Source organism: Acomys minous, assembly GCF_964271855.1.
Source record: "Acomys minous genome assembly, chromosome: 11".
Lineage (NCBI taxonomy): Eukaryota > Metazoa > Chordata > Mammalia > Rodentia > Muridae > Acomys > Acomys minous.
The window spans coordinates 23,846,080-23,861,048 of NC_140492.1; the positions used below are offsets into that span (position 1 = coordinate 23,846,080).

Below are 14,969 nucleotides of genomic sequence, written 5' to 3' on the forward strand. Positions count from 1 at the left end.
GTTTGTGAGGGTATTTTTAGAAGGGGTTACCAGTTAAAACTCTACACTGAACAACGAGCCTGTTCTCACTAATGTTGTCAGCTAATGCACATTTCTCATCTCATGTTTGGCTAAATATTTTATGACTTTCTATTTATTTTACATTTGTGTAATACTATGGAAATGATGTTACACAGATAACAGCTTCAGACAAAGTTTTTTGTGTGTGTGTGTTCCAGTTCAAAGTGAATCATAAAGCAGCAGAAGCCATGTACAGCATCAACAGTGCATTTGACTAAAGAGCTGACAATAAAGGTATCATGCAGCAGTAGTTGATGGCGTTTGAATTGAATAGGAGAGCCCTGAAGAGGAGGAGCATAGTAACCTGCCATCAGAAGTCGACAAGAACCCAATGAGAGCAAATCACTGAAGCCGATCCTCTTCCAACTACACAAGCAGTTGCCAAAGTACTGAACACAGGGGCTGGAGAGGTGGCTTAGAGGTTAAGAGCACTGACTGCTCTTCCAGAGGTCCTGAGTTCAATTCCCAGCAACCACATGGTGGCTCACAACCATCTATAATGAGATCTGGTGCCCTCTTCTGGCTGGCAGGAAGAATACTGTATACATACTAAATAAATCTTAAAAAACAAAACAAAACAAAACAAAACAAAACAAAACCTGAACGCAGGCCATTCCATGGTCATTTGTCATTTGACGCAAATTGGGGAGGCGAAAAAGTTTGCCAAGTGGGTGCTTCATGAGCTGCCCAAAATGTTTTCTTAAAAATTGTCCTTTTGAACTGTGTTCTCTCTTGTTCCATATAATAGTAATGCACTATTGTAAAAAATGGATTATGACATGCTATGATAAATGAGTTGTGTACAGTGAGCATCTCAGTGACTGAACAGAGAAAATACTCGAAAGCACTCCCGAAAGCCAAACTTGTAGTTGGCCACTGTTTAGTGACAGGCTGCAGGTCTGATGCAGCAGAGCTTTTGAGTGGGGAGAAATCATTATGTCTGAGAAGTATGCTCAGCAAATTGGTGAGATATGCCCCAAAACTACAACTCCCACAGCTTACACTGCACCACAGAAAGAGCAGTGACATACAACCAAATGCTTCAAATGTTGAACAAGTTAGGTCTATAAATGTTTGTCTCTTCTAACTGCTCTCCTGGCCCTTTGCCAGTAAATATTGTTATCAAGAATCTCAACAACCTTTTTTATCCTCATAAAAAAAAATACCACCAAACCTTTCTAATAGTTCATCAAATCCCAACCATGAATTTTTATGCTATGGAAATGAAACAAATATTTCTTATTCGCAAAAATATGTTGGTTGTAATGGTCCCTGTTTTGATCCATAAAGATTTGTTTGAGCCTAATGATTATGACTTTAAAAAGTCATGGTGTGAAACTGTAACTCCTTTAGGACCAACCTAGATTAAAAAAAAATATATGGCAATTTTCATTAAAGGAGGAGCAAGCAGGTAGTTTGCACAAGGTATAGCCTTGGATCTTATTACAGCGAGATGGGAACCATGATAAGAGTTTAATGGAAGAATTAGCATAACTGATTCTGTGTTTTAGGTAAGAGGACCAGCAGAAGATGAAAGGTTCTACAGAAGAAGATGAGACAAAGAAGCTAGCTAGAGTCCTGTGGTTTCCCAGAGAGATGCCAGACACCTGCGTTAGAATAGAGGTAGGAAGACAAGAATGATGGGAACAATGCTGTGAACTGTTTAAAAAGCAAAGGAAGATTAGGAGTTTGTGGTTCCCGGTGCAGGGTAAGACATGGGAAAGAAGGAGAGGAAAGGATGTGACAATTTCTTTAAACTGTTCTGTATGTGACTGTGGTTGCACTTCCAAAGGAAGTGAAGGATGCTGGGAAGTCGTTCTTTGATGCTTAAGACGCTTAAGTCTGTTCTATTGTTCCTTGCAAAGATAGAAGAAACTTCAAGACTCCTATAAGCCTCTGACAGTTGCTTCTTGTTTTACTGAAAGTTGCAATTGCTCACCAGTTCCTAGTTCACTGGGGCCCTGAGTAGGGGTCAGTCATAAACTGTAGCACCGGAGACACTTTAGCAAAGCTTCTCGTGACACACGCAGCTTAGCATCAAGGAAAAGGCTCTAGGAAACATCCTGTTAGTAGCAATTAAGTGAGCCTAAAGACAGCCTGGGCCTTTTTTTCCCCCCTGCCTTTGTGTCTCCCCCATTTCATGTCAATCTCATACTCTAAAGAGCAGCCTTCCAGCAGCTGTCACTGGCTAATCAATCCTAATGAGGATGTACTTTTCTCCTTCATTATATACTTGGCATAAATACCTGTGAGAAGCAAAAGGCAATATAATTCCGTGGAATAGAATAGAGTTTGTGTCCCTTTGACAACTCATTTTAGCATTGCTATTATATGCTGGCAGTGAATTTGGAGAGACAGCAATACGATTTGTGGCACGCTTAAAATTAAACACTGAATTGGAGAGAATGGCATGATCTCAGATCAAACTTTTCAAAAATGGTTAAAAAAAAAAACCCAATCACTTGTGAGAGAGGAGCTGAAAAATTTACAGAACCTCTGTATATGATCACAGACTATCAACCTGGCCGGGCAATGTCTGGCATCTGCTTTTTGTTTTAACACCGATCCAAGAAAGCGAAGAAAAGCAAGCAAGTCTCAGGCATCAAAGGGTAGCTGGTTCCTGTGAGGAGCCCTGTGAGGAGGATGCATAAAGGTGTACAGAGATAACGCCGTATAGCTTCCTATGTCTGAGTGGTGCAGCATTCAGCCCTTAAGAGAAACAGGAGAACTAAGAATCTTTAGTTCCTATTGTAAGAGAGGTGCACAAAAAAATGGGATTAGATTTTTCCTAATGGTTCAACTCACGGAGATAAAAGGTGATTGCCTAGGAAATGGCTGCTGTGTGGATGTCTGCATCCGGCTCAGCTTCCTGTGACTGAGGGGACACAGTGGTGGGAACATGATCATTTTGTGGATAGAGTCACAAATTCACTCTGGAAATAAAATTGTGACAGTAATAAGAGCTGCTTTATCTGTGAAGCTGCGACAAGAGTGGAAAGATTAATAACACTATCTACTTTGCCCTGCTTAAGCAAAAGAATCTTTCACACTGAAGGCAAAATTGGAAATGAGCACATTAGAGTTTAAATTCTAGGCAGTCTTGTCTTTCTTTTGCAGTAGCAATACTCAAAAGGGAAAGAATTTTGAAAAGCTATCTATATAACTGCCAATGCAGTAAGTAATTTATACATCTTATAAAACTGTTAGAAATAACATAATAAAGAGAAATATATATATTTTTCCTCCATGTTTTCAAAATATTTTGAAATCTACTCATTAGGAGTAACCAAAGTTTTAACTTTAACTGAAAGAAAAAAGCACACATGTTGAAAATAAATCCTTGGGCTGGGGAGAAAGAGAGGGGGAGGGAGCACACACGTGCACAAGAGAAACCAAAACAAGTTCGTCAGAGTACTATCTGAGTCTAAGAAAAACCCAAGGCCCACCTAACAAGCACCCATTAAACAATGTAATGCATTTTGATTAAGATAGTAAAATTGTATGAAACAAAAGTCTCACCATTTTCAAATACCAAAGGAGGCATAAATTGTAACAGTTTCAGTGACAGTGTTTAAAAGCTTGGCAGCATGCCTCCATGCATCTATTTTCTTCTGGTTAGATTTCACGTTTTATAGATATGTCACAACCTATAAAGTTGTTATAAATACTGCAGTAAATATAATTTCCTTTGAAAGTTGGGCTACTATGCTATATTAAGCACTTGTTTGGAAATTAATTCAGTTTTACCAAGATAGAACTGGCAATCTTAACACTTGTCAATGACTTATTAGAGTTCAAACACAGCGATAGCCCAAGACTGTGGTGAACTGTATCTCTTGCTTAAGAGAGGTACAAAAACTAGATTGTGTCTCTTAGGTTTATAAATTAAGTTTATAAGAAATTCATAGATGGTTGTATGTATGAATGCATGTATTTATGTATGTATGTATGTATGTATGCATACACATATGTATGATAAGGAAACATATATGAGAAAAGAGTTGTAGCCAAATATTAATCACTGCGGATTTAAATATGCAGGTAGTGAATGTTGGATAACTGCAGAAGATGATGGACTATGGACTCTGCATGATTTAATTTTCTGAGTAGGAACTAAGTAGAAATTCTTTGCTATCCTAACTCTTCCAAGCAGGGCTGTTTCCTCATTTCAATTAGTCACATAGGGAGCATAATTAATCTAACATAACAATGTTATCTTCCCATTGGTCAAATTATTGTTGAGCCTTGAGTCACATTCTGACAGCAAATTTCAAGGACATATATAACTTGATATTTAAGTTAAAGGGACTATGATATTCTTTACTCTTTCTATTTATTGATGAACTATTTATAGAGGCGAGGCAGAATGTACTGCAGACTGCAACTTCCTAATACCGCCAAACTTTATTATAACCCTTTGTCGATAAGTAAAATATGAACATCATTATTAAATAATCCATGTTTTGAGTTAGCACAAAATTTATTTGGCTTTAGTATGCTGCTGCTCCAGAACTAAGATGGCACGTGGACCTCAGGACCATGTGGTGTGGCTGTCAGGATGCAGTGACATGCTCTGAAACAGTGACCTCAGCAGGCCATGCAAGTCTGAAGAGGCCATGGATAATAAGGAGTTTTGGATGTTGTTTATTCATGAATAATTTTACCAGCCTCTGAACTGTGCAGAAACACTACAGTATTACAGAGAGGTGGACGGAGGGGCCGAGAATCTTAATGTTTGTAAAGGAGTCAACCAGATCAGTTAATAGAATCAGGGTTGAGATCAAGCACTTCATGAGGAATACTCCATTGCAACCCACCACTGAATAAAAGTATAATGCCTTTTCCTAATTTGTGTCCCCAAATAGTCATCAATCTACCCAATGTCTATTTTTATAAAAGCTTATCATAACTGTAGCACTGGCTTTGATGATTGTAACACAATCTTAGCTACCATTTTTGAAAGGTCCAGATTTATAATGAAACCTTTGCAAGTTCTTTCAATACATAAAACATTTCCTTATTCTTTCTAACTTCTCTGTAATGGAAACACATTTACAGAGACAAATCCCTGTGCTCTGGTGATGAGCTGCCGAATCAGGTCAAGCCTGAGAACCTGCAGAACTGGGAGGCCATCAGCCTTTTTTCACAGAGTGAGGCCTAAACCAACACCCAATGGTGGGCACCATGACAGAGGCCTGTAGGATCTTTTCCGGCTTTGGGCTTTGCTGTGGCTGTTATTGTTATGGACCTAGTTGCACTGTGCTTAACAGTCATCACAATTTTCCACGCCTTCTCTAAGAAAGTTCAGGGAGAAAGTCGGGAGAAAGCCAAGAGACACAGGCTAAGTTATGGACAGTAGAAAGGGAGAAATAAAAGGCACCCAAACTAGATTACTAAGGGCCGAAACTTAGACATGTTTGTCAAGTCTTTCTGGGAAGGGCCCACCAAATACAGCTCAACAACAACTAAATTCCAAGGAATGGTGGGCAAAGATTTGCTTGTTGAAGCCTAAAATGGCACACCTGGCCCAAGACTTAGAAATTTCTTGTTTCTTTGCTTGAGTTTTGCTGGAAAGTTTTTGGTTTTGCCTGTAGTGGGAAATAGACAGAATATTTTCGTTGCTTGACATTGATAAAACATGAGATTTTTGAAGATTTTGACTAGAATTGAGATGAAATATGGAGCAGGACGGTGGTGGCATACACCCTTAATCCCGGCAAAATGGAGACAGAGGCAGGCGGATCTCTGTAACTTCTACACCAGACTGTTCTACACAGTAAGTCGGGGGTGACCCTCTGATGATAAGATACTACACTGCTTACATAGACAGTCTAGGATTCAAAATGACAATTTTTTTTCCTTAAAGTTACTATGTAAGTTCCTTTTTCTTAATAATGGATCCTATGTTCTTACTGATCTAAAAGATGTATACACATTAATCTTAGGTTTATGTAAGGAGAAATGATGTCACACTGCTCTGAAAAGGCCAGCCAATCTCCTTGAAAGTGGGTTTCTATGGGAGAACTGGTACCAAAGGACAATTTGGCCAAAGAGATATGTTTATAAGGTGGTGGTGCATGCCTTTAATCCCAAAATCCCAGCACTCACAGGCAGATTTCTGTGACTTCAAGGCCAGCTTGGTCTACAGAGCGAGTTCCAGGACAGCTAAGGCTACACAGAGAAACTCTGTCTTAAAAAACAAAACAAACAATAACAACAACACACACAAAACAAAAACCAAAAGGGGGCGGATTCTGTTAATCAATGTAAGGACTCAAAGTTGGGTGGGGAAACAAACATGCAAGCTGCATGCCTCCCAGTGGAAAAGCTTTTGTACGTTGACTGAGTTGAGGTGTCACATGACTCTGACAGCCGCCTTATCCCTTTAAATGTGAGACATTTTTACAGGGGACAGATGGCCATCATGCCTGATGGAAAGAGACACAGGGGACTTACAGGTGACAAAGTATACATCAGTCTAGTTAGGTTCCAGAAACTCAAAGGCTACAACTCATATGTTTAAAATGTGGAAGCATCCATCCTATATGGAGAGAAGGGGTAAGAGAAAAACAGCCACCACAAATGCAAAAACCCAGGTAGGAGATGCCTAGGATATGCTTAACCTCTAAAAGTAGTTACGATTTTTGTCTAGTCCTAAATTTTCCTGTTTCTTTATTTTCTTAGTCAGTTTTATTTTATACATCGAAAACATTCAACATGATGTTATTAAAATATGCAAATAGTACAATGATTACTGTTTTACTTGCTTCCAAACACAGACCACAGACAGAATGAGTCACACACACAAGCCTCTCCAGCTCTGATCCAATGCAGTTGGCGGTTGGGTTTCCCTCATGATGTATGTGTCTGTGCTGTTTTTACCACTCAAGCAGAGGTTAAAATGCATATTCGTATTTCACTTTCAATAAGTACTTATTAAAGCACAGTGGAGAATATCTAAGTAGAAAAGCCAAGGAAGGGATGGGAACTACATTTAGTTCTGTGGGACAAAACATAAAGAGACAAGCAAGGCAGATACACACAGACACACTACACCTATCCATATGCACACACACATACACACATTCCACACACAGACACAAACAACATGCACATACAACACATATACATAACAAACACAGCATACACATAGATAACACACACACATACACACACTATGTATAACACATACATACAGAGACACCACACACAGAGAACAGATACAGCACATTCACAAACACACAACACACACACACATACATAGACACATACCCCACCCACAACATACACAACGATAAACACAGACACACACACAATCACACAGACAGCATACACATACAATGCTCACACCACATACATCCCACACCCAAACATACACTTCACATGCACAGACACACAGACAACACACACACACACACACACACAAACATGTAAAATTAAAAAAAAGGAGGGAAGGAGAAAGGGAGGGAGGGATACCAGTGGAGAAGGAGACAGGGAAGGAGTAAGGGAGGGAGGGAGGAAAGGAAAAGCCACAGAAATATCCTAGACCCAAGAAAGAAAGAAATATCTGAGAATATCTTATAGATACCATCTAAAACAGGGCAGAATCAAGTATATAGGGGTGACTCAGTGGCAACTGAGGTACTGAACTCAATCACTTACACCATGAAATGTAAAACATTAAATAAAAATGAATTTAGCTTCAAAAAAAGAAAGAACAGGAAAAATAAAAAAGAAAGAATTGTCAAGTCAGGGTTCTTTTTAAGATACTGGAATTAATTTTCTCTGTATTAGAGGTGAAAATCAAACCACCAAGCCTATTTAAAGTGACTTTATCCATAATTTTAATACGCAGGGATCTTCTTATCTACATTCTGTGAATGAAATACTGAAAGGATGGGTAAGTGCACAAAATGTCACCTTCAAGTGCAAACTGATTTCACTATTCCCTCTAAATAGAAACCACATAGAAATAAAATGTTGCACTGCTAAACTCTTTGTTGTAACCAATTCCTGCTACCAAAAGGAGTCAGTTTTGATTAGCTCCCTTTGTAGTAACTAATGCTTTCTAAATCTTCACAAAGGAAGGAGGAGGAGAAGGAGAAGAAGAAGAAGAAGAAGAAGAAGAAGAAGAAGAAGAAGAAGAAGAAGAAGAAGAAGAAGAAGAAGAAGAAGAAGAAGAAGAAGAAGAAGCCCAAATGTTTTAGGTTTCCTTTGATGGCTTCTTAGCTACCTCTCTGAATCAGAAGGTTGCTTTTCTTCAGTACATTGTTAATTAGTCTAACATGTTAAAGTAACATCAACAGTAATGCTAATGCATGCATTTAATACTGAATGAAGCACTACAGTCTCTGCTAGTCACAAATCCCTCACAACTTCTTAGAAACCCGAATGTTTTTGAAATGAGAATGTCTAAATTGAGCAAGCAGGTTCTGGATCTGATCATTTGTAACCAATTTTTCCATTGAAATTAATTCAGACTTGGAAGCAAGAATTCCATGGAAAACTTAAGGCTAACTTAGCTTTGGAACTAAGTTTAAACCTGCAAGAAAAAAAACATATTTTGGTTTCAGTGCCCACTATGTATGGAACAGAATGACTGTTGTTTATATTAGCATCAGCCTGCTAGGATAGAAGGCTTTGAATCTGCAGCATAAAGTCAGACATATTTAACTGACTGTGACAGTCAGTTTTCCTGTCACAGTAGCCTGGAGATAGATACACCTTTTTATGTTTTGTATTCATTGTGGCCACTTATGCTCCCTCTGAAGGGCTTTTGAACGTGGATCTGACATCTCTTGAATTTATGCTTTCTCTAAATGTAAGTGGTGTTCTTCTCACATAGTTTTAGCCTGAGTAAGAATTTCAAGCCTAACTTAGATTAAGAAGGAGTACCCAAGGCCTTAGAAATTCAATGTTTGTTCTTGACTTTTTTTTTTCTTCTTTGTTTTTATGAGGTTGAGCTAAAAACCCCAAAGTGGGACATAATGGCTTTTGAGACAGGAAGGAAATATTCTTTCTTCTTCTTTTTTGTTGTTGTCTTTTTCTTTCTTTCTTTCTTTTTTTAAATGTGAAAAGCCCACAGGCTCCTTTGTGGATATCCACTGTAGAGAAACTCCCTCAAAAGCCACCTTTTTCTTCTTAATAGCTGTAGAAGAGACGGCTGCAGGTGTCGCTAATGTCACCCCAGGAACAGCCTAAGTAGTTTGTAGCCATGTTCCCTGTTTACTATATATACTTGTTAAAACAGGAGACCCTTTACAATGATGTGTTTGGAGGTCATTGCCTCTCTAATTCCACAGTAAAGAATTTCTCACTAGGAAAAATATAGATGTTCTCAGATGAGAAACAATAAAGAGTCATGATAACACCATAGAGAAAGAGGAAAAGGGATGAGGAAGGATGGAGAAGAGGCCTGAATTCTGACCATAATGGTGAGGAGAGAAAAACCTCTGTAAACACCAGTGTAAGATACAAATGACTTTCAGGATATTTCTGCCATTGAACATCCTATCCACTTCAGCATATAGACTCAATAAGAAATCTCCATCAAAATTAGCTGAGAAGTGGGATTTACTCACTTGATACACTTAGAGTATGTGTTTTGTCATAGGTATTATGTGACTAGAAAAAGGCAAAGTCCCTAGTCTGTGAACAAACACTGCATTCTGGGCCTACAGAATCCCCCTGGTATTGTAAGTTTACACAATCTTCATCTAAAACACGGCCTGAAAAAACGTAAAATTTATTTTCTTTCTACAACAATCATTTCATAGGAACAGCTGCCATTTAATTAAAAGTTTAGAAGGACACTATATTTCAAGATACAGAGATTAAAGCTTCTTGTCATTTGAGATCAAGCTTACCATAATCCTGAAACTTTAATTCAACTTCTTACAAAATGATATAATATATAGACAATGTTCCAATTGGATATTTGACATAAAACGTTTAGAGCAATGAAGTCTATATTTATAAAAACTAATAAGTAGCGCATTCTGCAAGCATTGACATTGTATTTCTCATGGTATAAAAGCCACACCCATACCCTCCTGCCCCGCCCCTCGTGCTCCCCTCCTCCACCACACAGATAACCCCTCTCCTTGCCTACCTTGAACTGTCAGAGTGGCTGATGCTTCAGTTTTCCCAACCATATTTTCTGCAACACAAGTGTATGATCCCATGTCACCAGCCATCACCTTCCGAATTTTCAAAGTATGGTCATCTCGGATTTCATATCTGGTGATATAATAAAAGAAAACAAATTTATGTGGGTTTCTGCTTGGAAGATCATACCAGACTATGAACCCATGCTATAGCTAGGCATCAAGTCACCTGTAGCCAAATCTCTAAACAATTACAAACAATGTGTACAACACGGCATTCCTTTCTGTATGCAAATTAATTCATTTTCTAAACGACCAGTTGATTTCCTCAAGCTACTGTGCTCAAAGTAAAGCTAAGTGGCATGGGGCCATTATGAAATACTAATTTCAAAGGCTTTATGTATTTTGACTTTTTAGATGCTAGCAGGAAGATTATGACCCAGAAGATTTTATTTTATACAGAGGCCACTTGTCCTTGCTTCTCAAGGATTTAGTGGCAGTGTAGAAAACTGAAACAGATATGTCATCCAACGTATCCGTTCACTTTCAGTTTTTCTCAATTCAGGAGCCTTAGCTTCATTTATCTGCTAGAAAACTTAACTCTTTTCTGTTAAAACCACAGCAGTAGTGTAGCCTCTCTCCTTAACAAAGTAACATCTAGTGTTCAAACAGACCTAGTTTATTCTTGGATATTAATCCAGCGCATCCTAACCTTTTGTGGTTCTGCACTGTCATGCAATGGGAGCTAAAATTCTTTACTGCATGAATCCCCTCATCATTTGGCCCCAGTACTTCAACCTGACCTGACTGTTTACCACATACTTTGTCCATGAGCTATGCTAAACTTTCCCACCACATCTCTGTCTATGTGCAGTATTTTATTCTTTTTTCCGGATATCAAGAATATCAAGATGCATGCATACATACATACATACATACGTACATACATACATATGTGTGTGTTTGTGTGTGCATATATAGTTCATTTTCCTTTAATGAGTTTCTCCTGATTCTCTAACTATCTATGTGCCAGAAGAGCTACTAATGCTTATATTAGTTTTTCATAAAGTTCCTTAGGCACAGACACTGTCCATCCTAAAGCTACAATGCCAATACTTAGCAAGGACCCAGCACATGGAGCTGCATGAATACACAAGAGGCAATAGCCTCTTGAAAATGACAGAATATTCAATACCATGGCCTCATCAGAATGCTCCCTACTTCTTAGATCTCTGCTCCTCTCCTACTTATGACTTGGACAGATATCAGAAAGTCCTGGCTTCTACCCTTTCCTAGTTATACTACAGCTAATAAAAAGGAAGTCCAAGTTTTAATTGGCTCAGAGTTACATGGCTAATGCTGCATCCTTCTTCCTTCTCCCACCTACTCCTTTGCAAAAAGTAATATTAAATTTGGCTGAGCAGAAGAGAAATATGTTTAAGGGACACTCCATTGACAAGCCATGGCTGCTGTAGCATGACTGACTCTCTCCAGAATTTCATCTTGGCCCGCAGACTCTAACATCAGAGATATTCCTCAACTTACAATGCAAATACATCATGATAAGTGTATTGAAAATTGATGATGTTATAAACCCAAGTTTTATTTCATATACTTTGTTTCCCACATTTTAGCTTTGCAACACAGTATGCTACAAAGAACTGTTTTGTTTGCTTGTTGTTTTTTGTTCATTTTTTTTTTGTTTTGTTTTGTTTTTGTTTCTGTTCTGATCATGGGAACTGGGGCTCATTGCTGCAATCCAGGATTGGGGACATAACACCACTTATCACTAGCCTTGGAAAAGAGTATAATTTGAAGGTTGTTCAACAGTTTCATGAAGTAAAAACTGAAAGTGATGCTATCATAAGCAAGGACTAAGACACTGACTACGGATATCTACATGGCCTAACTCGAAACAAATTTCTAATTGATGTGCCACATTGTTAAACCGTTGTACCTGGATTTGGGCAGCTCCCCATCATCTTTCCTCCATCGAACCGTAGGCACAGGGTCTCCTCGGGCCTCACATTTAAATTCTGCACTGTCATCCACAGTCACTGCCAAATTACTCGGCCTCTTCACAAATGATGGTCTCTCTGGAAGATGAATGAATCAAAAATCCCTTAGGATGCTCAGTAAGGTCAGAGCATCCCTTTATCCCACACAGATGCCCACTTCTATAGGCCTCTTACTGTGGTTTGTATTCACACTAATCTCTTGTCTTTGCCTTTAAACATAAAATCTCAACCTGTTTGCTGATTGCTTCTCACCCCTTCTCTTTCCTCCAAATACTGGATACTGGAATTTCTTTCTCACTTATGTAGGAGGTTATTTATATACTTTGATTAAAGATGATTTTTCCCCTTTGTATAAAGATACAGAATAATAATGATGAGTATGTTTTACGGGAGTTAGATGATGTTAGATAAAAATACACTTACCTAAAACGGTTAACTCTGCAACTTCACTCTCCCGTTCCCCCACCATGTTGGTGCCAACACAAACGTACTTGCCAGCATCGCTTTTACGGGTATAAGTGATCATGAGCTTTCCTCCTCGTATCTTAAAAAAACAAAAACAAAAACATTTGACATAGCTATTATTAAAAAATCTTTAATCAGTAATGGAGTTGAGATCTTCATAAACAAAGGCCACTTCTAATAAAAAAGAAACAAAGGATAATTAAGCAAAAGAGCTGGCACATACAACTTGCTTTATTTATTAGCAGTATGCTCAAACAAAATGAACTCCAAATGCACAATATAAGAAACCTATACATAGGTATATTTACTTATACATCTGGTAAAGTCTCACTGTTTAGTGTGTAATTTTTGTTTCAAATCAGCTAAGGCTTTTCATATTTTTAATTTGGTGCAAACCACAAAGTTTAAATGAAGAAAAATAGTTAACAAGTTTAAAAAAAGGGGTGAAATTTTAAGTACTATAATAAAATAATTAATAAGCAAATATGTATTAGCTATAAGTAATAAAACTATTCATATTCCAGTATTATTAGGCATAGAAAGTATCTCTAGTTAGTATGCTAGAGTTGCTTTAAAGGAAAATGTTACTTTTGTTGTCAGTTTTTGCTTCCCATGTAGTTTGTGGGGGAACATAAGGGGCAACAAGTATATAGGTCTGCCCCCAAATCATCCAGAAAGTCACAGTAAACTGAATAAAGTTCACCTTTCCCTCTGCTCCTCCAAATCCAAGCCAGCAGTTTCATCTCCAGCTCTGTAGCAGACCATGGGCTGACACCTCCCTTCCCACCCTGCCCCCATTTCCAGCAGATAACCAGATCTTCTCCAAACTCTCAGTACATAGATTATCCAGATAAAACTAATTAGAGAAATGCTGGAGCTAACTGACACCATAAACCAATTGGACCTAACAGAGATTGACCAACAATCTTACCCAAACACAGCACCCTGGGGAACATCCTCCAAAACTGACCACATACTCAAATACAAAATAAATCTCAACAGATACAAAGAAATTGAAATAACACCCTGCATGCTATACAACTATCACAGATTAAACAGTAGAAGGCTTACAAACTTAAGGAAACTGAATAACTCACTACTGAATGAAAAATGGCATGAAGCAAAAATGAAAGTCTTTCTAGGTAAGAATGATAATGAATTAAAAATACAGAAAAACTTATGGGCACAATGAAGGTTGCCCTAAGAGGCAAGTTCGTGGCACTGAGTGCCTACATGAAAAAGTTGCAGAGATCTCATACTAGTAACTTAACAGCAAATCTGGAAGACCTAGTACAAAAAGAATCATACCCAAAAGGAATAGATGGCAGGAAATAATGAAATTTGGCTGAAATCAATAAAAATAGAAAACATACTAAGAATCAATGACAGAGAGAGAGAAAAATTCTCTTTGAGGAAAAAAAAATCACTAAGGTTGACAAAGTCCTATTCAAATTAACTAAAAGGCAGAGTGAGAAAGGATATCCAAATTAACAAAATAAGAAATGAAAAGAAGGACATGAAAACAGACACACTAGTGTAAAAATCCAGAGAATTATAAAGACATACTTTAAAAGCCTGTGCTCCACTAAACTGGAAAAAAAAATTTAAAAGAAACAAATGATTTTCTAGATATATACCACTTCTCAAAGTTAAGTCAAGATCAGATAAGCAATATCAACAGATCCTTACTGAAATAGAAGCAGTACTAAAAAAAAATCTCCTACTTCAACACAAAACAAAAGAACAAAAACAAACAAACAAAAAGCAAAACAAAACACATGGCCAGATGGTTTTGGTGTGTTCTACCAGACTTTCAAGGGTAGTTAATGCCAATACTTCTCTGTTTATTCCACAAGATAGGTAACCCAGACACAGAAAGACAAATACTGCATGCATTCACTTATATGTGGCTATTAGCTGTTGAGCCAATGATAACTAAGCTACAATTGTTGAACCACAGAGGTATGGTATAGTAGTGTAAGCAACTAGGTGTGTGTGTGTGTGTGTGTGTGTGTGTGTGTGTGTGTGTGTGTGTGTGTGCCTGTCTGTCTGTCTGTCTGTCCTGGGGGGTGGGACCGACAGATAGATTTCCCTAGGAAGAGAATGAGAATAGAAATTTATGGACGGATAGGGGAGGAGACCATAATGGGAGGATCAAACATAGAGGCCATTGCTAAGACTATAGGTTGCTTTTCACAAACTAAGTGCAAGGCCATGTTACTGAAAACAACATCTACACAACTCATTGGACATGGATAAGTTAGGCTGGTGCCTACACAGCGCCGTCACACCTATATTATAGAGTCTTTGATATGGTCAG

The 14,969-nt window shown here is 38.1% G+C and overlaps 1 protein-coding gene across 7 annotated transcripts in view; it reads right to left on the reverse strand.

The window, feature by feature from the left end:
• The window catches only part of ROBO1 (roundabout guidance receptor 1), a 994,953-nt gene that overhangs the window by 102,587 nt on the left and 877,397 nt on the right, over window positions 1-14,969 (reverse strand). For all 7 annotated transcript variants that reach the window (XM_084802512.1, XM_084802517.1, XM_084802513.1 and 4 more), the window contains 3 exons: window positions 12,608-12,728; window positions 12,124-12,262; window positions 10,172-10,299 (listed from right to left, as the gene is read on the reverse strand). In XM_084802512.1, coding sequence (XP_084658638.1) covers window positions 10,172-10,299; window positions 12,124-12,262; window positions 12,608-12,728 — 388 coding nt within the window. The remainder of the gene's footprint in view (window positions 1-10,171; window positions 10,300-12,123; window positions 12,263-12,607; window positions 12,729-14,969) is intronic.